This window comes from Ovis canadensis, chromosome 1, assembly GCF_042477335.2.
Source record: "Ovis canadensis isolate MfBH-ARS-UI-01 breed Bighorn chromosome 1, ARS-UI_OviCan_v2, whole genome shotgun sequence".
In the NCBI taxonomy this organism is placed as follows: Eukaryota; Metazoa; Chordata; class Mammalia; order Artiodactyla; family Bovidae; genus Ovis; species Ovis canadensis.
The window spans coordinates 195,317,821-195,340,518 of record NC_091245.1 but is presented as its reverse complement, the minus strand read 5'-3'; the positions used below and the strand labels follow the sequence as shown (position 1 = coordinate 195,340,518).

At 36.0% G+C, this 22,698-nt stretch overlaps 1 protein-coding gene across 1 annotated transcript; it reads right to left on the bottom strand.

Annotated features, from left to right (window-relative positions):
• Positions 1–435: 435 nt before the first annotated feature.
• On the bottom strand, positions 436–21,552 carry PPP1R2 (protein phosphatase 1 regulatory inhibitor subunit 2). Its single transcript, XM_069557148.1, has 6 exons — positions 21,084–21,552; positions 12,030–12,137; positions 9,961–10,038; positions 8,457–8,557; positions 4,466–4,633; positions 436–2,866 (listed from the first exon to the last, which is right to left on the bottom strand). The coding sequence occupies exons 1-6, from the start codon at positions 21,203–21,205 to the stop codon at positions 2,820–2,822; spliced, it is 624 nt and encodes a 207-aa protein (XP_069413249.1). The 5' UTR covers positions 21,206–21,552; the 3' UTR covers positions 436–2,819.
• Between the last annotated feature and the right edge of the window lie 1,146 nt (positions 21,553–22,698).

The following is a 22,698-nucleotide window of genomic DNA, read 5'->3' as shown; positions in this document are numbered from 1 at the left end:
TTCCCAAATTTCTTCAGATTAAAGTAATATAAAAACTCAAACTAAACACTTGAAAAATGTTACTCCTAAAGCACACGATGTGTATCAATGATCCAAATGAAGTTTACCCATAAGGTACAACTTCAAAAATGAGGGAACTTCTACACCTAAGAAGGCATGAAGAGAGAGTATGAAGTTTAGTTATACCCTGTCATTTGGCATGCACGAAACACCGAAACCAAAGAGTCTGGCCGAGAATATTTTCCTCACGTAGTAAGATGTCTGTTCTGCATGGTTGTTTTGAGGATTATATCTTAAGACACCAAGCACAATGCTGGGCAACTAAACAAATCACTCTACCACAGTGTAGTCCAAGGCCCTCTTTTGGTATCCAGAACACTTAGTAACAGAACACAAGACCTGGGTAGCAAGAAAATAAAATCCACACACAAGCAATTGTCATATGACTGTATTTTATTACAATATGTTCAGTGTACTAATGTTAAGAGGAAAAAATGTAAACAAAATCAAAGTCTAGGGGAAAATGGCACTTTGCTTTAATCTTGAATTTGAAGTTATTTTTAACAATCCATTTATACCATTTTATGTCTCAGTTTTTAAAGAGCATCACTGCTGAATTTCAGACTGAAAAATGAATACACAGAAAAGATGACATCAAGGGTTAAGCAGAGAAGAGATAATGATTAAAAAACTGAAAGTAAAATCTACTTTGGCTAGAACTGAACACTGACAGATAACTTTCTCCAAAGGAAAATATAACGAGTCATAAAGGTTCATGTTTTGTATAATTCAATACCACATCAATTAGAAACTCATGACAATGATAACAATTTTACTCAGTCACATTCGATTACCTAAAATTCTACTGAGCATGCTATTTGCCATGTCTTATTCCTCTGAGATAACTATCTATTTCCGGAAACCAGAAATGTAAGTTTGCCTGTGATTGAAGTTTCAACAAATAATTTGTAGAAAACACCAAAAGGATCAGTTGTTAAAGTTCCTACCTGTTCTTCACTGTATAGCAGCTATTTCTACAAATAAAGAGCACATGAATACTTCCTAAGAACTTGAAATGAGAAAACCAAAAACAGAGATCTGTGTGTATGAACATATGTACACATATATGTATACATTTAAATACCCCCAGACAAGTTTAAACAGAGAATACCTCAATATTCTAAATTCAGAAAGCAGGGATAAACACTGTTTAGTTTATAAATCAGTGGTACTACTAGCTTATATGTTTTAGTTAGAACACTATACCTGCAGTTCAGAAGTACTGATTAGATTCCATTAAAAAAGAAGACATCCAAACTAACAAAAACATTCTTCTAACAGTAAATCTCCCACTTTTTACTTATTTTGACTTTTGATATTTCCATAAGCTTCTAAGTGGGAGATAAGCTGCTCAATAAAAGCCAATTCAAATATACAATATACAGAAATTACTTAAAAAGTCTGCTCATATAATGGATTCTTTCGGTACTAACAAAAATTTAAAATACAAATAATTGACTAGAAATGTAAGCTAAGATACACAGGAACTGCACTTCATTTTAGGGGGAAAAAGTCCAAATCTTATTGTGTTAGAAGAATAAAGAACATTTGTCATAGTACACATTATCATATTCCCTTAAAGCAGGAACTATTTTTAAGCATTTAAATTAAAAAGTGTTCAGAATTCTGTTTATACATTCAGGAACTATCATATCACTGGTTACACACAATTCTCTCATCATGCAAAAAAACCTCAGTTGTTTTCTAAGGTCTAATTAAGTCAAACAATAAACTAATAATAGCACTTTAATTAGCAAGCTGTAAGTCAGAGACATGTAGAAAATTCTGCAGCTGAATTGTATTTCCTGTTAAGTACCGATGCTATTCATTTTCTCCATGTATTAGAAGAATGAATAGGCATTAATAGTCAAAGTAAGATTTTCATTGTTGCAGCAAATGACAGAGTACGTGAGAAAAGGAAAAGTTTCCAATGTCATGACAATCTTTACGATCCTTTATAAAGGTAAAGAATTCTGTGCGTATGTGTGGAAAGGAGTAAGAGACAAAGGCAGGAGTTTTACACAGGTATATAAAGGGAATGCTGAAACTATATTAGAATTATATTTATTCAGAGACTGATCTGAAGTCTGCCCATGGAGTGTACAAAAAAGTCAGAGCAGACATTAGTGCAAATTTAACCTGACAATTTATTTATGGGAAAAAACTAGTTTTGATGAGAAAAAGTTTAATCCTTTCCTTGTAAACACAAAAAAAACTCAACAGGAATTTTAAAGGTAGTATGCCAGAAAATGCAACAGTAACTCATAACGTACTCCTTTTCAATTAAACACACAAGTTGAAGACACATGTTAAAATACTTTTCAGACTGAATATATTTATCAGCCTATATGATCTGCTATTCTAACTGGATTTTGATTTTTTAAAAACCCAACCTTTTATAAGAGCTATCACATCTAGAAGTGAAGAAAATAAATTAGATCCCCTCTCCCTCCCCAAAAGATATTAATTTCTAAAGCATAAAAAGCTATATATCTTATACAAATTAACCAGTGTTCTTACAAAAGTAACGTAGTTTTGGATGACATTATGTTGTATTTGTGGTGAAGTACTAGGCACAAGAATATATGTATCAATTAGGCATTTTCAGTCTAATTAGTCTCAAGTTATTTAATTCTTGGCAATATATAATAACTGGTACGTATTTTGGTACTTAAGTCATGAATTGTAGAGAACAAGAAGCAGTATTTTATAGTAACAGAGTTTGTATTTGACAATTACTGTGTTGAAAAAAATCTCTTCTATGAACTCTGTGATTTGTTTTGCAGTTGGTCACTTGTAGCAGATCCTGCAATGATATAAGAAAAAATAGCAACATCATTTGTCTGTTGAGTATTGCCAAACTTGGAACCACCTGAGCTAAAGTTCCCTTCCACTGCTACAGATGATAAATGAATGGAAAAAAAATCTAAAAAACAAGTAAGACATAGTTCATGCAGACTGAACAATATGAAAGAATCTGCATACCCTGTACTAGTCTAAAGAGCAGAATAGGTGTATCTGCTTAGTGGTAGGACAAACAGGTTTCACACTGAACACTTCTGTGTATAAGTCACAAATGGAAAGCTAAGAGTTTATGACAACTCAATTATTCAAAGTTACAAAAGATTTGCATTTATAATATAAAAATGGCAAAATATTTCCTTAAATATACCACAGACAAAGGCCAAAGTTATTTTTCAAAAGCTGTGGCTTAAAAAAGAAATCCCTTTAACCGTTGGCACAGCAGTGCCAGCACAAATTTCCAATAGCAAATGAGGGGTATTCCCAGTGCTCTGTTAGAGCTGCTACAAATGGATATTGAAAGTCGGAGGAGAAACTGATGAAAAGTTATAACCAAAGGAATGTTTATGCTGAATACAACAAAAGAAATCACCAAGATACAAAAATAGGTCACCTAAAAATAGATAATAAATTTAAAAAGAGAGTAAAGAGAGATATATAGCAATAATCACTTAAGATATTTGAGTTTGTTCACATTGAATACAAGCTGAACAGAATATGGCGAATAAAATCAAAAGGAAGTGCTAATCGAAAGGAAACAAACAAAAGCAAAAGCATAACATTGGAGTAACAAAAAAAATACTGTAATCTTGATGTTATAATGAGACACAGTCTTCAGGTTCTTCCATAAAAATCACTTACATTTCATATGCTCACCAACACTATAATAACTATTTATTTTCTTAAGATTTAACCATCTAAGGCACAACACATAAAAGTAAGTTACATCTTCACTCAAAAGTACCAATCTGCAGTACAGACTAGGCAGATGGGCATAAAATCTGCATTAATGGTATAGAAGATTCACCTTTGTTGAATGCCAGAATAAGTTTATTAAAAATAAATAAAAACAGATTTCCTATGATTGATCAAGAGTTGGTAGGCTGCAGAGGCAGGTTGTTTGAGACTTAAAAACAAAACGAACAAAAACTGGCCAATAACTTGTCAACCCAACAGTCAAGAGTCAACACTGGAAGGATATGACATACTTTATACCTGAAGGGATGTCAAAACAGATCTTCCATGTTAAAAACCTGTTTCTTTTAAAAGTTTTAACTTTAACTGACATTGTTACAACAAATAAAATATGATCTAAAACATTAAAAATAGAGTATATCTTAATATGAAGACAGACATCACCGCTTGAAGCCAGCAGACCGAACAACATAGACATACAGCACAACCTATGTACTTAAGACAACTTGAGCATAAAAACATTATTTTCAAACTGGCCCATAGGGGTTGAAGTTTTCTAAGCTTTTGGCATAAAAAGTAAATTATAGCAAAATTTTCCGAGGTTCTTCGAAGTTTCAAGCAAAATAAAATACATTACTTAGGCACAAAGGATAACAAGTGTCTCAGTGATACTTTCAAAACATCTAACCTTGACTTGATTCTTCCATATTCATGCTTTCTCCAGCTGCAGTCTCTGACATTTCTTCATCTTCCTCCTCATCATTTAGGTCTTTTGAGATTAATTGTCTAGCTAACTTGATATTCAGTCCTTCATTGTAGTGAAGCTTCCTTTTCATTTCAAACTGTCGCTTTTTTTCTACAAGATTAAAAAAAAAAGTAGGCAGAGGAAGTCTTAAGCTCAAAGACTGGCAAACTATAGCCTGTGTCTATCTGGTAAGTAAAGTATTGATATTATTGGAACATAGTCACACTCATTTGTTTTTGTAATGCTTATACTTTTGTATTTAGTAGCAGAGTTGAATAGCTGCACCAGAGACCATATGGCCCTCAAAATCTAAAATATTTACTGTCTGGCTCTTTACAGAAAAAGTTTACCAACCTTTGCCTTAGATGGTTCATATGTCCATCTTAATGGGAGACTAAGAGGTATCAGTAGTTATATTTGTGAAGGAAACTTAAAGATACAGGAAAATTCTCCAGACAGAGTTGAATGGGATAAAGGAAAACTATAATACCATATACGTATACTATGTACAAAGCCTGCATGCATGCACATGTGCCTATACACATACCAAATAAGACTCGGCAATCAACAGTCATTAATTCTGGATCAAGGAATTATGGGGTGATTTTAGTATTCTCAAACTTTCTATTTTTACAATTAAGAAAAATCTCCTTTAAAAATGTTTATTGCCCATGAAGTCATCACAGAAGCATAAGAATAGCTGTAAATCAACACAATCAACCATATTTTATCAATAGCACTTTAAAGATCTATTGTTTATCAAGAAATATTTTAGAATTTCTTAGACCTGTAAATTAAAAAACAAAAAAGGGATTGACATAAAATTGCCACTGTTCATTTTGTAAAGAGCATTAAAATTCACTCACCATAGGTTTATTAGCGTATTCATAAATATATTTTAATGCCAAAAAAGCATACGAGAAATCTCTTAAAATAAGGCTATTCAAAGTACTTTCTAAATGTCCTCTAATTCCCTCTCTCAAATCTTCAACTCCTACAGTGGAAGTATGGAGTCTTAACCACTGGACCATCAGGCAAGTCACTCCAAGTTTTTATCACCTACTCTTATTTATGTCTTAAAAACAGGTATTTACAGTTCATGTCACTACTGATCAAATACTTTTCAGCCTCTATTTGGGTTGGGAGAGGAAAGTTCTCAAATCAATATCCGTCTTATCATTATCCCATAAACATTTGTTTCAAATTACCAAGATCTTGCCGGGCATCTTTCTTCTTTTCTAAGTTACTTTTCTGATTTTACTCTCTGAGAGTATCATATTTTAGAAGAAAGTAAAATTTTTCAAAAAAATCAATAAAAGACCAAATTCTTATGACTGAATTTTTAGTGATGACTTTTAGACAATGTAAAAGCCAATACTAAAAAACAACAAAAATTGGTTCTAAATGCCTCCATTACCAGATATACTCACTAAAAAGGTAAGACTTTCTCTCAGTACAAAGTAACACACGTTCTCTTTAATGTAACTCGGAAAACAAAATTTTTTTTTTAATGGTACAATCTTAAAACACATCCACTTCCTTAAATAATCACTAACATTTTATAATTTGATTTTCTAAAAATGTATATTTTATAAAGATGAATCATATTTGGTTGCATATGTTGTTTTCTCACTATACAGTTAGAATGGCCATATCCCAGGAAGCTCAGTTTATGCCTATTGTCTAGTGGAACTAGAACAGTGACCGTTTCACTCTTAAAATGATCTAGAGTTTAGACAATAAACTATACGAAGATACAGTAAAATTCTGCCACATACACAGCAGATTTACTACATAATTTTAAAAGGTTATTAAGTAATGAGTTATAACTTAATCCCCTAGCTTGGTCAAAGGTTCTGATTTCCCCCTTTGTATTTTCATTGTTTTTTACGATGTAATATATGGGCAACCCTTGAAAAATGTGGGGGTTAGGAGCACCTACTCTCCTCACAGTTGAAATCCACATTTAACCTTACAGCTGTCCCTTCATGTTTGCAGCTTTGCATCTGTGCATTCAACCAGATTGTCTAGCGGTGTATTAGGTACTTAGTGTAACTGGACCTGCACGGAACAAACCCATGTTGTTCAAGGGTCAACTATGCATAATTCTAAGAGATGTTAAACTTGGATTTTGCTTGCTAGAGATATTTTTCATTTTGGAATACTCAAAATTTATTACATGATCTATGTATTCATTCTATAGAAAGCTGCTAACACAAGTGGTCTCAACCTTCTTTGAATATCTTTGTATGGCAGAGCAACATAATACAAGAGTACAAAACAAAAATTTTAAGGTTTCAGGCCCAGCTATAATGATAATCAACTATCCACTAAACCTGACAAGTAAATTATCCTTTTAATATTTTCCTTTATTGTTTTCCAAAATATAATGCAGAATATACCAATTATTTTATTAAAAATTAGTATTTCCTGTGTACTAAACAATACGTCAGAACCAGTGCTAAGTGCTTTAAATTCTTTATTTCATTTAATGAATCGAAATATTTTAAAGCCTCCAATTTAGAAATGAGGATCATTTCTGAGGGTCAGAGAAATTAAGCAAATGAGATAAGTGACATACTTGGAGTATAAACTTTGATTTATCTGATTCCATAGCCAATATTTTAATTGTTATGCAACTAGTTACAAGATAAAATCTTCTGAGAATGTTTTACATAAACAAGGATGTTCAGACACATCACTTGTTTAAAAGCATTAAAAACACCTGTATCAAAAAAAAAAAAAAAACACCTGTATCAGTAATTCTGCTACTGGGAACTTGAAAAACTTGTGCAAACTTTAACTAGTAAAATGGTCCCCCTGCTGGTTAACTCATGGAACTACAATTTGAGGGGAAAACTCCTTAATGAAAACTGGTGATGGAATAAAAAAAATTTGGTTCTCAATACATCATGTTTTCAGAGAATAAGGAATTAACAAGCTCAAGGAACAATTTCTATCTGAAAACTCTTTTCAAGGGCCTCATGGGGTATATTTTCAGAAAACAGGAAGTCACCAAGGGCAGAAGATAGATAGTATCATCAATATAATTTTTTCTCTTGTATAGCAATTAGGCTCAGACTGTTGCTGCTGGTTTTTTTTTGGGCTCAGATTGTTTAGTTCAATAAACTACATTCTAAATATGACAGAATGCAATAGCCAATTTTACCTTTGTAGCTGCATGACAAAAATCCTGACAGTTAACTAGCAAATATTTGCAATCTTAATTCTAGAGTTTCTAAACTTCTTTACAGTACAGATAGTTTCCACATTTCAAGGCTTCAAGTAATAATCTTTCTTTTAAGGGTTTTTTTCTTTTTTTCATGCATCTTTCACCCTATAGATAGGCTTTGTTTTCCTTTTAAGAATAATTGAAAACAAATTATATATGCAATTCTTGAGGTCATACATTCACATGCTTCAAAATTACAAAAAGCAACAAAGTGAAACATCTTGCTTCGTTCCTTACCTCCACAGATAAGCACTAATACTTCTAAAAACAGGGAACATGAATAGGTAGCAATGCTTACCTGTGTATGCACCATATGGACTAAAAGAGCCTTTTTCATCAGTGTTGACAGGACTATTTTTATCTCCTTTCCTATGACACTATTGTTCTTTTTGTTCAATGGGACCTAATTTAAAAACTCTGATTCATCTGGTAAACTTCACCACTGTCTTAATACAGAAAAAACTACAAGCAATTAGCTCTTACTGTGATCGAGTTTAAGATTATCCAAATACTCAATGACTCTAAATGCATTAACTTAATAAACATTTACTGAGCATCTACCTAGTATAGATGCTTAGTACAAAGAAAGGGACACTAGTAGTCACTTCAGAGATGGCAATATTTTCTTGAAATGAGGGGGGGACAAAGCTGATATACAATTAAACCCACACGAGTAGAATCTGAGTTAAAGAAATAAACTACCTCGCTCTTCAGGTGAGAGGTCACTATCCTCATCTCCACTGCTTTCTTGTTCACGAACTCGATACTTTGGTTCCAAGCTTTCAGCAGCAGCAGCAGTTAATCTATATAATAATAATTTACAAAGAAATCAACATTATGACTGTCTTATATTAGTTGAGTACATCATGAGAAACGCTGGACTGGAAGAAACACAAGCTGGAATCAAGATTGCCAGAAGAAATATCAATCACCTCAGATATGCAGATGACACCACCCTTATGGCAGAAAGTGAAGAGGAACTCAAAAGCCTCTTGATGAAAGTGAAAGAGAGTGAAAAGGTTGGCTTAAAGCTCAACATTCAGAAAACGAAGATCATGGTATCCGGTCCCATCACTTCATGAGAAACAGATGGGTAAACAGTGGAAACAGTGGCAGACTTTTATTTTTTGGGCTCCAAAATCACTGCAGATGGTGACTGCAGCCATGAAATTAAAAGAGACTTACTCCTTGGAAGGAAAGTTATGACCAACCTAGACAGCATATTAAAAAGAAGAGACATTACTTTGCCAACTAAGGTCCATCTAGTCAAGGCTATGGTTTTTCCTGTGGTCGTGTATGGATGTGAGAGTTGGACTGTGAAGAAGGCTGAGCGCCGACGAATCGATGCTTTTGAACTGTGGTGTTGGAGAAGACTCTTGAGAGTCCCTTGGACTGCAAGGAGAGCCAACCAGTCCATTTTGAAGGCGATCAACCCTGGGATTTCTTTGGAAGGGATGATGCTAAAGCTGAAACTCCAGTATGCAAAGAGTTGACTCATTGGAAAAGACTCTGATGCTGGGAGGGATTGGGGGCAGGAGGAGAAGGGGACGACTGAGGATGAGATGGCTGGATGGCATCACCGATTGGATGGATGTGAGTCTGAGTGAACTCCGGGAGATGGTGATGGACAGGGAGGCCTGGCGTGCTGCAATTCATGGGGTCGCAAAGAGTTGGACACGACTAAGCGACTGAACTGAACTGAACTGGTATTAGTTGAGTGTCTTATTCAACTTTTGAGTCTCATAAAAGCACCTAAAGAACATTAGTATGCTAGCCATAACCTGATGAGGGGGAAAAAAAGCCAGAGAATGGTAATGGGTACAGAAAACAATAAACAACAAGAAAAGTGGAGAGAAGTCTATGAAGAGCAAAGGAATAGAACATTTTTAGGAATTCAACTTATTTTTACCTATCTCACTTGTATCTTCAATACCCAGGTGGCAGGATATTAAAAAAACAAAAAACCTCTATGCAGGAAATCAACATAGGGAATCTGTGTACAGCTTCTGGTACTCATCTACATACTTTGATTTTAACCTAGAAATAAGACTATACAGGTTGCTATGAAAAATCCAGATAAAACTTAATTCATTTAGCATATGCTTTTAATTTACACTTGTAAAAGTAAAGTAAAATGTCTTTAACTCTGCAAAATTAAACACAGCTTTACAGTTGTGGAAAATGCTTTATAGTTATCAATACTTACTTCCGAGCTAAGATATCTGGGGTCAGGGCTTCAGTGGTTTCTGAATCACTCAATGCATCTTCATCATCAGCTACCATACTAAGATGACAAACATTATAAATTAATACTTGAACTATAATTTTTTAAGCAGGAAAACAAGGCAGAGAACATAATTCTACTGACCAGAGTATCAATATATTTATGGCTCTGTTGTCGTCTTTGAAGTTTAATTTTAAATTGTTTCTATTCAATGCAAATACTTAAAAGTATAGCACCAATCAAGAAAAGCCTTCAAATAATTAAAAAAACAAACTACTACAATCATGAAAATAAATATTTAAAACAAATCATTTGGGAAAAAAAGAAATCAACATTTCAATTACTCTATACAGTAGGAGGGAACAATTAATGCAAAAGAAATCCCACGTGGTTTTAGAATATGTATTTATACATTAACCTGACTTCCCTGGTGGCTCAGACAGTAAAGAATCTGCGTGCAATGAAGGAGACCGAGTTCGATCCCTGGATCAGAAATATCCCCTGGAGAAATGGCTACCCACTTCAGTATTGTTGCCTGGAGAATTTCATGGACAAAGGAGCCTGGTGGGCTACAGTCCACCTGTCGTCCACATGTCATAAAGAGTTGGACATGACCGAGCAATTAACACTTTTCTTTTCACTGAAGATAAGACACAAATGATCTACGCAGATACAGGTTAAGTAAAATAACAAAATTAGATCCTAAGACCTAGGAAGTTTAAAAGTTATTTAGCTTTCCCAATCTACTTTCTAATGAAAAATCTGCTCTCTACTTAATGGCAAAAAAAAAAAAAATGGTTATCTTTATTATTTAAATAAATAGAAACAGTTTTAAAATAATGGCTACAAGCTGTTTTTTTTTTTTAAATCATGTTCGATCTTAATTTTTTTAGGATATGTAGCTCCAAGCAACACAGATAAGGGATGTCTACTACCTTTACTGAAAAGGAAGAAAGCATTGACTTTGGATTCTGGTACAATGAAACTCAAGATATGTTTTAAAGTATATATCTGTAATTAGGAGCAAATTAGGAGGCTCACTTTCATAAATGATATGTCTGTTTCTTCCTTTAAGATTTATTGTTTCAGAATCTGTACTCCTATTATGTCCTCCCTTCATCACAATCTTCATGTTTATTCGTCTTTACTGTTTTTGCTATCATCAATTTATTATTTCATTTTATCTTCCAAAGTTTCATCCATTGATTTAAAACAGAATTTAACTCTATTTTTTTTTTAATTTATCTATTTATTTGGCTGCGCCAGGTCTTAGTGAGATCTAGTTCCCTAACTGGGGATCAAACCTGGGCCCCCTGCGTTAGGAGCGCAAAGTCTTAGCCACTGGACCACCAGGGAAGTCCCTCTAACTGTGTTTTAATAGCGACTTCTGGATTTCTGTCGTCTTACTTCAGTGACAAACATAAATATTTCAGTCCTGAAAATCTTTTTTCTATACAATCTAGGCATGATCTGAATTAGGTATTTCTAACTTATTTAGAAACCCATTATGTTTACTGGTGCATTAGTCTTCATACTTACTACAGCCACACACTTTCATTTTAATATTCATTAAAAAAAATTCCGGAAGACTCAAAACTAACAAGTCCAATGCAATTATATGAACTACAATATCGTTTAAGTTAAAAAATAAGGACATGAGATAGCAATAATGTCCACTTTTTTTTTGCACGGGTTAAAAAAGAGTTAACCATCTGTGAAATTATCCTTTTTCTGCAAAGAGAATGAATAAGGCCCTGCTATCTACTTAAGAAGCAAACAAGCCCAACTCTCATCTTCCTTTTTACAAATAGATTACTTGAAGGAAGGCAGAAGTCACTAATCTTAGCATACCATTAGCAGCTAGGGATGACTGAGGTGCAATAAATATACATCTAATACTACAACTGTAACATAAAAAATGGATTTCATAAAGTTCCGTGTTATTTATATTATTACACAAAAATACACAGGTGGGTTATTAATTAGTGCTCCAGTAACAAATTAAAAAAAAAAAACCAACCGAGAAAAGGAATGCTGTGCACAAACACTACCTGTGGTAAGGAGTGCTAGGCTCGTCTATCTTCATTAAACCGTAGTCTTTGTCTGCTGGATGATAGGTCGCCAGGATGTTCATTTCATCCCACTTCTGGGACTTTTTACTAAAATAAAATTTTTTTAAATTTTCCTTAATGTAGTAAAAGACAAAAAAACACTCAAATCTCACATTTCAATTTCTATTTGACTGCTAACTTCTATTTTCACATCTTTCTTGGAATAGAAACTAACTTGGGTAAAAGCTGTAAGTAACTATAATAAAATGTAAGTAAATATTTTATATAATACGTACTGTCCACATATTAAAAACACATCACAGTTGTTCCTTGGGGTACTGGTTCCAGGACGCACATGGATACCAAAATCCAAGGATGCTCAAATCTCCTCTATAACATGGTAGAGTATCTGCAGATAATCTCGTACACCCTCCCATATACATTATGTCATTATTAGATTACTTATAATACCTAATAAATAGTCATAAATACAATATAAAAACTATGCAAATAAATAGCTAGCTGCTGGCACACGGTATATTCAAGTTTTGGTTTTTTCAATTTTCTGGAAATTTTTTTTCTAGAATATTTTTGATCCATGGTTGGTTGAATCTCAGGATGCAGAAACTGTGGATACACAGGAATACTCACTCAGGTTCTTCACTGGGCATTTATAAAAACTATTATGACATGTTTCATCTTCATCTAGCCTATAGAACAACAGCAAAAACTGGAATTTATACACTGCTTGATCTCAACAGTTAAGGATTTTGGATCCATCATATATTTTTAACAGTTTGATGAAAAAAAACAGAACAGGAATTATTTTCCTCAGCCTAATTATTTTTAGCAGTCTCTATAACAATCAATGGAGAAGGAAACGGCAACCCACTCCAATATTCTTGCCTGGAGAATCCCATGGACAGAAGAACCTAGCAGGCTACAGTCCGTGGGGTTGCAAAAGTCACATACGACTTAGCAACTAAACCACTACCAACACCATAACAATCAAAAGAATCAGAACATAAAACTACAGAGAAAATCTCACTAAATTCAGATACTATTAATGAAGATTTAGATTGTACATAAACTTATAGTTCAGTTTTCTAAGATTTTATCTTATTTTCTTTTTTTTAAATTTGCTAAGAAATGGTATATTCAGATCACCTGAGATAAATCTACTTATGAAAACTAGAAATGCTTTCTAAGTATTTTATGAATATTCATTAGTATCCATCCAACAAAATACTTGCACAATTACTAAGGTGATCAATGATGCCTTAATTACAAATCCTTATCTATTCATTAAAAAAGACAAAAACAACCTCTCTGCAAGTCAACAAAATTGTTACATATACAATTTATGACTTGATTATATACTTGAAACTAAAACTACTTTAAAAACAATGTGGATTTTACACAGATTCAAATCATCCTTTCCATATTTGTTCCACATTGGTGACGTTTTACTGCAGATATTTTCAATTTTCCTAAATCTTCCAATACCTGATCTTGAAATGCTCTTGAAGAATGACACACTTAAGATTTTAGTATCATATTATTTTCTTCATATTCTAAGTCACCTTAAAAATTACATGGGCCTCTCATGGCAAGTGAGCCTGACTTTACCTTCTTTTGCTTTCTACACTAAAATGCCCAGTGTCCCCATTTAAGACTAAGCACTTTTTTCCTTCTTATTTTTATTGTGGTAAAATATACATATTACAAAATTCACCATTTTAACCATTTTTCAGTGTACAGTTCTGTGGCATTAAGTACATTCATATTATGGTACAACCATCTGCTTTTCAACACTGTCTAGGTTGGTCATCACTTTCCTGCCAGGAAGCAATCGTCTAATTCCATGGCTGCAGTCACCAGCCGCAGTGATTTTGGAGCCCAAGAAGAGGAAATCTGTCACTACTTCCACCTTTTCCCCTACTACTTGCCATGCAGTAATGGGGCTGGGTGCCGTGATCTTAGTTTTTTTAATATTTAGTCTTAAGCTGGCTCTTTCACTCTCCTCCTTCACCCTCATCACAAGGCTCCTTAGCTCCTCTTCGCCTTCTGCCATTAGTGTGGTACTATCCATGTATCTGAGTTTGTTGATATGTCTCTCACCTATCTTGATTCCACCTTGTAACTCATCCACCCCAGCATTTCTCATCATGTGCTCAGCGTATAGGTTAAATAGTGTGACAGCAGACAACCCTGTTGTACTCCTTTCTCGATCTTGAACGAATCAGTTGTTCCATACAGGGTTCTAACTGTTGCTTCTTGACCTGCATACGGGTTTCTCAGGAGACAGGTGATATGGTCTGGTATTCCCATCTCTCTAAGAGTTTTCCAGTTTGTCATTATCCACACAGTCAAAGGCTTTAGCGTAGTTGATGAAACAGAGACAGATGTATCTACATTACAATAAAATATTTTAAAAATAAACATACACAAAATGACTTTGTTAAGTGTGTCCTAATCTCAAAGTAAAAATAAATAATGCAGCTGCTAAGTTGCTTCAGTCATGTCTGACTCTTTGCAACCCCATAGATGGCAGCCCACCAGACTCTTCCGTCCCTGAGATTCTCCAGGCAAGAACACTGGAGTGGGTTGCCATTTCCTTCTCCAATGCATGAACGTGAAAAGTGAAAGTGAAGTTGCTCAGTCATGTCCGACCCTCAGCGACCCCATGGACTGTAGCCTTCCAGGCTCCTCCATCCATGGGATTTTCCAGGCAAGAGTACTGGAGTGGGGTGCCATTGCCTTCTCTGAAATAATGCTAGCAATATTTAATTAAAAACAATAATTTTATCATCATTAGAAGAATGAATATGGCCCTTGCAGTTGAAAAGGTACCCCTCAAATGCTGTAAATCTGTTCTGTAAGATAAATGATTAAAGAAAAGAACTGTAGGATATAAGAAATATTTTCCTAAAATTAAGGATGAAATTTAATAAGCACAACCTTAGCACCTTAACCCACTAACAATTTTGATTTCTGTATATTCTTTCCACTCCATATTAACATAAGAAAAAATACCCAAGCTATCACAGTATATAAAAATGTACAGACAGAACAGTACATATAGTATACATCAAAATAGCTCCTCCATATCAGTATATGTACTTTATCACAATAAGCTGCTTGTATTTTCTAGTCTTTACCTTTTTAGTATTACATGCCTAATATTCAATAATAAACTATTCTCCTAATGTTAAATGTTTAGATTGAATCCAATGTCTTTCTACTTAAAGCAGAAATGTTTGTGTATATTCTATTCAGTGATATTTTTAGGGTAATGAAATGGCAACCCACTCCAGTATTCTTGCCTGGAGAATCCCACGGATGGAAGAGCCTGGTGGGCTACAGTCCACAGGGTAGCAAGGAGTTGGACACCACTGAGCGACTTCACCTTCACTTCACTAGGGAGAAGCATATTTAGGTTAAACTGCAGAGCTCTGTAGATCATTCTATGTTGCCACATAGCCTTTTTTTCAAGAGAGCACTGTTTGTAATGTCCCCAAATAATTACTAAAACTTTGCCAGGACAGGGTATCTGGGTATTTTACCCACCTGAGCAGGTATAAATTGATATTTAAACACTGCTTTATGTCTGGTTTCTCTGCTTATTACCTAATAAATAATGAAAAAAATGCTTATTTTACTTTCCTTGTATGAACTGTTTGCATTCTTTGCCTATTTGCTGGAAACAGTCTCATTAATTTATTTATAGCTAAATAAATGTAAAGAACACACTCAAATTTATGAGAAGGTTTAAACCCCACCTTGTTGGGTTATATAACCCAAATTTTTTGTACTTTGCTTGCCATTTACTTTTTTTTTTTTCATTTACTTTCTACTATAAACAGAATTAAAGTTTTATATATCCAAAGATTCAGTCTACTTCTTCAATACAATACTAAGAGAAAAAGAAATCCTTACACTGTCAAGATCCAGAGAAATAATATCTTGCAAAACCATGAATTTAAAGAAAGGCATAAAACAACAGGCTCCAAAGAACGTTAGAAATTCTTAGGAGGAAGGTAATGAAGTCGGAGAAACTGCGAAGAGGACAAATATCGGAATTAGCTCCTCTTAGGTTTTGGTAGAATTAACATCAGTTGAGCAACAAAATCCAAGGAGTAAATTTGAGTTTACTCCCAATACTACCACAACCATTCCTATGACCTTCACTGGGCCATTAATGCCACTTAGAAAAAATAAGGGCACAATCACTCACACTGAAAACCAGCTGTAAGGGTGAAAGCACTGCTGGTTTCAGTTGCTCCCTCTTGGGTGACTGGTTTCCCTGCAGCCTAAGTCTGCACCAGAAAAAAGTCACCACTTCTCACTTTCACTTTGATAACTCGTATGATGCCATCTCAAAGACCTACAGATCTTCCCTTGTAGCTCAGTGGGTAAAGTATCTGCCTACAATGCAGGAGACCACGGTTCGATCCCTGGCTTGGGAAGATCCCCTGGAGAAGGAAATGGCAACCCACTCCAGTATCCCTGCCTGGAAAATCTCATGGACAGAGGAGCCTGGTGGGCTGTGGTCCATGGGGTCTCAAAGACTCGGGCACAAAGACTCGGGCACGACTGAACAACTAACACTTACAGTTACAAAGACCTATATACTTCTTGTTGCTTGTGACTTTCTAATTTTTATCCGAGTTTGGAAGCAGGATTTTGCTTCAATGTGTTAAACTTTAAGCCCACATTTCAAAAAATGGTTCTTTCTTAAATGAAGATTCAACTTCTGTAGGTTGACAAAGTACAATACTTTAGGGTTGAACAATTAAAGACTTAACAATAAAAGCAATTAGTAAATGTAAGGTCACTTTCGGAAAACTTTAGTCAGTGAGCCACTGACCATATTCAATATCCCTTTATAGGTAGAAAATGAGAAAGTTGAAGTATGATTACATAAAGTTATGTTAAAGGAAATTAAGCACACTCTTTCCAAGCAGAATTTGCCACATTACCTAAGACTACTACAGAATCTGAATTGAACACGGTGAATCCAAAGCATGCTATGTACACAATCCTGTAAGTACGGAAAATTAGGTTTCTATACTTTTAATAGAATAAGACTAACATTTGAAGTACTGTGGTTAAACATTTTACATTTAGTAACTCATTTAATAATTAAACTAGGCAGGACTATAATGAATAACACTGTTTAAGTCACAGACCTAGTAAGTAGTAAATAGGATCTGAACCGAGGCCCCATTACTAATCAGTAACCTTAAACACTTCTAACAAGACAAAATTTAGTAACACTTAACATTATATTTTCAACAATCCCAAACGCATGTTTTTCTCACTTTAATATTTCTGAAAACAAAACGTATCTTAAAATGGATGACATCTTATAATTGGCAGCCTTTTTTTTTCTTGCTGTGACATAAAATCACGGTACATCTTAAAATCAATGATGTCTTGTTTTGATGAAGTACATGTACTTATTCACTGTAACTGTTATGTCTGACATTCACAGGTTGTTTACAATATTCAAGGTATTCAGAAAGAATGGGAATTCCACAATAATGGGGATGACAGTGGTGTAACTAGTGGTATTTTAACACTAGATGTGTGCTACAGGGTACTGAGATTATCTACGCCTAATTTTATGTGGATTTACAGATTCTATCCAGTTTTAATTAGACTAACCCTCAGAAAGGGGTACCTGAAATAACTACTCGTTGAAGATAATAGTACCAATGCAAAGTATAAAGAATAAGAAAATAACAGCACTGTGATATTAAAAAAAGATGGTTTGAGAAGGACTGTATTAAGAGAGTCCTGAAGACTACGCAAAATATGGCAGTATATAAACCTCACTTTAAGTATACTTTGAACCTTGAGATATTATCTAATTGTAAACAAACAGATTTGAAACATATTTTATTTTTTCCTAATAAATGATGCACAATCAAAAAGTTTAGAGACCGATGAAATAGCACATCTCAATTATGACTTAAAAACCCCTTAGTACCATCTCTTTGTGTTACATAAACGTTAAGTTATACCCTCGTACAATTGATGGGGTGGGGGAGTGGTTTGCGCAGAAAAGGGAACCCACCATTGTATTTCACATGATAAAGGCACCAATAAAAGGTATGGTTATTCATGGATTCTGTATTTGGAAATTTGCCTACTCGCTAAAATTTACCTGTAACTTCAAAATCAATACTGGAGGAGCTTTCTCTCTTTCACACATGCATAGAGTGGGAAAAATCTGAGTAGTCTGAACATGCACATGTTCCTGAGATTAAACCTTGTTTCAGCTCTCCTACTGTAAATGTGTCCTTTTTACAGTCCTATTTAGTGCCATGTTTTTTGCTTTTTTGGTGAACTCCCTGTTCAAAATGGCTCCCAATGATAGTGCTTAACTGCTATGCAGTGCTCCTAAGCCCATGAAAGCTGTTAAGCGCTTTATGGAGAAAATATGTGTTAGACAAACTTCTTCATTCAGGTATGAGTTATAGTGCTGTTGGCCATGTGTCCAATGTTAATGAATCAATATATATTAAATTAGGTGTCTTTAAACAAACAAATTTTTAAAAGGTGATGGAAATGCTATGACAACCAGCTTACAGTAACCTATTTTTATATTTCTTCTAGGAGTAACAGTTCATCATGAACTAATCCAGCGTTTGTGGTGACCTTACAGAACATAACTACTCAGAACACTGAGAATTGACTTAAATTCCTGGTCATTTTTATTAATTAATATAAGATTATTTTGCCTTAAACTCTAGTTCCAACATTTAAAGCTAGACCATTACACTATATTTTTTTAGTTTCTGAAGTTTAAGTGCATTGTAATTGAAAGAGCTATTTATTTCAGTCCTTTATAAACAAAAGGAAAAATACTGGGTGTCATTAAAGTTAAACATTACAAAAACTTTGTTTCAAATATATTCAACTATACTTTCATTGTTTGCATTCAAAGAGGCTCTCATAAAGTCACTAATATTGGTTGTATGAACTGTGACATAAATAACAATGTACACTGTATTACCAAAATAATTACTTTATTTCTTTTATAGTCATACAACACTTACCATGAGAAAACCCATCCCTTTTACTACTTAGAACCAAACATCATAAACCTCAATCAATTAGGGCTTGGCAGCTCCCTTTGAAGATAGGACTATAACCTTCTAATTTAGACAAGTCAAAGCCAACCGCCCTGAAAAAGGCCACTCTTGCCCTGTTAGTAGCTCCTAGAGAAGGAGCAGCCCTGTGTAAGTAAATCAGTCTAGTAAAGTGGCTTTCCAGGCAGGACTTGGAAGGTAAATCCTAATCAATTATATAAAGATGCCAATACACAGAGTGGGGCCATCAGAAATTACAGCAGACTAAGGTTAAGAATAAACAGAAGTAGGGAAAGACAGAAGCAAATCTAAGCAGCTACTTGGTAGCCAAACAGAAAGAAGCTCACGCTGGAGAATAACTAAATAATTTAAATGCCACTGAGAACCACAGTGCTGCTGACGAATACCCTGAAGTCATGTAAGAGCCTTCCATAGTTTGGTTTCTAGACTATCTCAGTCTTCCTGTTACAGCTATGTCTGGTAAGATTCTGTTTTTTCAGTCCCATTACAACCCCCAACCTGAAACAGCTTACCCCAAATAGAGGTTGGAAAATTGCATGTCGGAGAATATAAGAGTCAAATGCCCAGGAGTAGGAGAGTTGCTAGACAAATGAAGGCCCTTTCCAACCCCCAAAGGCCACGACTCTAAACTATGATCTTACTTCATGTTTTCCTCAAGACAACACAAATCCTCATAAATTCACCATCACCAAACTGTAGTTCCTTTTATAGCTCTAAAATGATCTTTTTAAACAGGTGTGCCCTAGTTCCAATAGTCAAAGTTTTTGGGAACATCCTAATTTTAGCTTTATGACTTCACAGATTTCAACTACTTTTCTTAAGCCTTATTTCCAGTACGTAAGAGTCCTTGTATGCTAGCCCCTCTATGACTTCTAACCTAGTGTTTTATTTTACAGTATATATTATCAGTTTTCCATCTTTTTTTCTTCCTACTAAGAACTGCACCTTGGGTATCTTTCTCTGAGCCATTAACATCTATTTCATTCTTTTAAAAGGCTGGTCTATTTTCCCATTATACTAATGTACTATAATTAATATTTCACTAGTCCTTCTTAATGGACCTTGGGTTGTTACCAATTATTTACTATCACATACAATACTATAGGTCAACATCTTTTCACATACGTATTTGCGAGTATGCAAAAGCAACTAAATTATCATGGCATCATTTTAACTTGGTACTTTCTGAACTGTTCTGAGCTTAAATATGTCTTTCAAAGGAACAAAGACTAGAAAGCACTCAAATTCTTGTTGCAGATTCAAAAATAATTAGCAATAAGTAGCTTTCCATTAAACATAGATCTGGGGAAATGTCTGTTTCTTTTAAGGCAGAGATAATGACAAACCAGGACCCAAGGGAGTGAATGTGGCACGATGCTTTTCTTTCGATAATGTTCACCTAAAAAGGAATGACCGTGGAAGAAGGGCAATTAGAAAAATGGATAAATCTCTTTTTCGGAGGAGTCTCTTATTAGTCTACGACTGCATCTTACAGGATTTCCAATCCAGGAAAATACACTTTAATTACTGAATTTTAGACACTCGTATACGAAGTGAAGTAATAACTGCTTAACAGGTGAAGCGTTACAACTTCAATTTGATTCTTTAATATTCCCAATCTCCAAAAGCTTAAAGATCCTGATGGTATGTTTTAAAATTATTATATATGTGTATATGTTAAACACACACACCGAAGCACACAATAAACGTCATAGCTCCTGCCTTCTTTATAGTCACTCCACCCCTAAGCCTGGCCGGCGGAGGGAGATCTGAGCCGCGCAGGGGCCGCAACTACGCAACCGCCCCGCCCGCCGGCCGCGCTCGGGCTCGGGATCTGGGGTTGGTCCGGCTGGGGTCTGCAACGGCACCGGGGGAAAGGTGGGGCTTCCCAAGCTGACCCGGTGGACGAGCGGCTGCCCCTCTCGGCTCTCACCTCAGCTCTTCGTCGACACTCTTGCCGGGCTGTTCGGCCGAGGACACCACAGAGGAAGTCGTAGAGCTCTTGTTCTTCAGGATCCCCTTGATGGGCCGGTGCGAGGCCGTCGAGGCCGCCATTGCCTGCTGCTCCGGCGGTCGGCTCAGCGTCGCTGCTTGGCGCCGAGTTCAGGAAGGAAAGGGCTGGGCGCGAGCAGAAACTCGCCAGGCAGCCGCCGAGCCCGCCTGGGGCTGAAGCGGCCGCACCTGCTGTCGCGGAGACAGCCACCAGAGTTGTTGTCACGACACAACGACTCGGACGCTTTGGCGTCTAGCCGACGCCGCGTGGCTGGCAGCCCTCCGCGAGCCCTTGGCCACCGGCACTCTAACCGCGGCCCGCGGAGAGAAGCCGGCCTAGCGCCGGAACGACGCCGCCGCTAATGCCAAGCGGGCCCGCCCTCTCGCGATATCTAGGGCGGGGCGGGGGCGGGGCGGGGGCGGGGGCGGGGCAAGAACAATGCCAACCTCCTCGGCCCGCCCCCTTCCCGAGCCCTCTCAGTGAGTTAGCGCCAACCGCGGCTGGGGCTCTGAGAGCTGTTTGATAGAAACTTAGGAGAGGTTTGCAGTTTGACTCTGTACCGAATGGTAAATCTCTCCAAGCACCGTTGCTCCCACCACTTCATGAGGTTCTTATTGTTAGTTCTGTATTTTATAGATCTGAAAATTGAGGCTCAAAGGTGACATCATTCCCCAAAGACTTTAACTGACTTTCAGAGAAATGCAGTGTGTCTCTTCTTTCCTTCCATTTAACAACCATAAAAAGCTTAACTCTCCATTATAAAGTCATGAAATGTCAGCTTTGGAACGGTCCTTAGAGACCTATTGTGGGATCATAGAATATTGACTTTTATGAAATCATAGAACATCAGCGTTGAAATAGTCTTAACATTTTTTACCATTGGAAAAGCTGAAGGCTAGAGAGAAGAAATGACCTAACCACCACTATCACAAGACCCATCTGTAGTGTGTGGTCATAGAACTTCATTCAGACTTATGCTTCTGGTCTTATATTTCCCCATTTTACCACATTCTGCCTCTGTGTTGATAATCCCATAGAAGGGATTGCTGGCAGAAGTTCCTTGAATGGTGGTTTAGAATCTGCCTCCCCCCCAAATCTTGGGAACTCAGTGTAAGGAGCCATCCAACACTGGGTGAAATAGGCCAAAATATTCTGGGACTGTCTAGGTCTTTGTAAGATGAGTCTCAAAAGAGAAATAAAAATTCAAAAAACACACACAAAACCCTCCCACACACAGTCTCCTCACCTTATCTCTGCCTGGGTGTGAGTGAAAGATACCAGGGATGACTTGGATGAGAGAGGAAAAGAGAACTTAATGCTGTAATGGGCCAGGATATGTGTATATCCTGGTTGTGGGTGCTGTGGCTGCTGTGAGAAGTGGGTTCTAGGGAAAGGCAGGAGTTTAAAGCCCTGGGGACGCTCTTAGGACTGGGTGTACCTAAAGTCAAGCTCAGGCCAGTGGAGGGGGTGGTATCCACTCCAGCTACGCAGGCTCTCTCCATGTAGCACCAGCACTAGAGTTGTACAGGTGGGTAAGGCAGAGGGCTCAGACTAA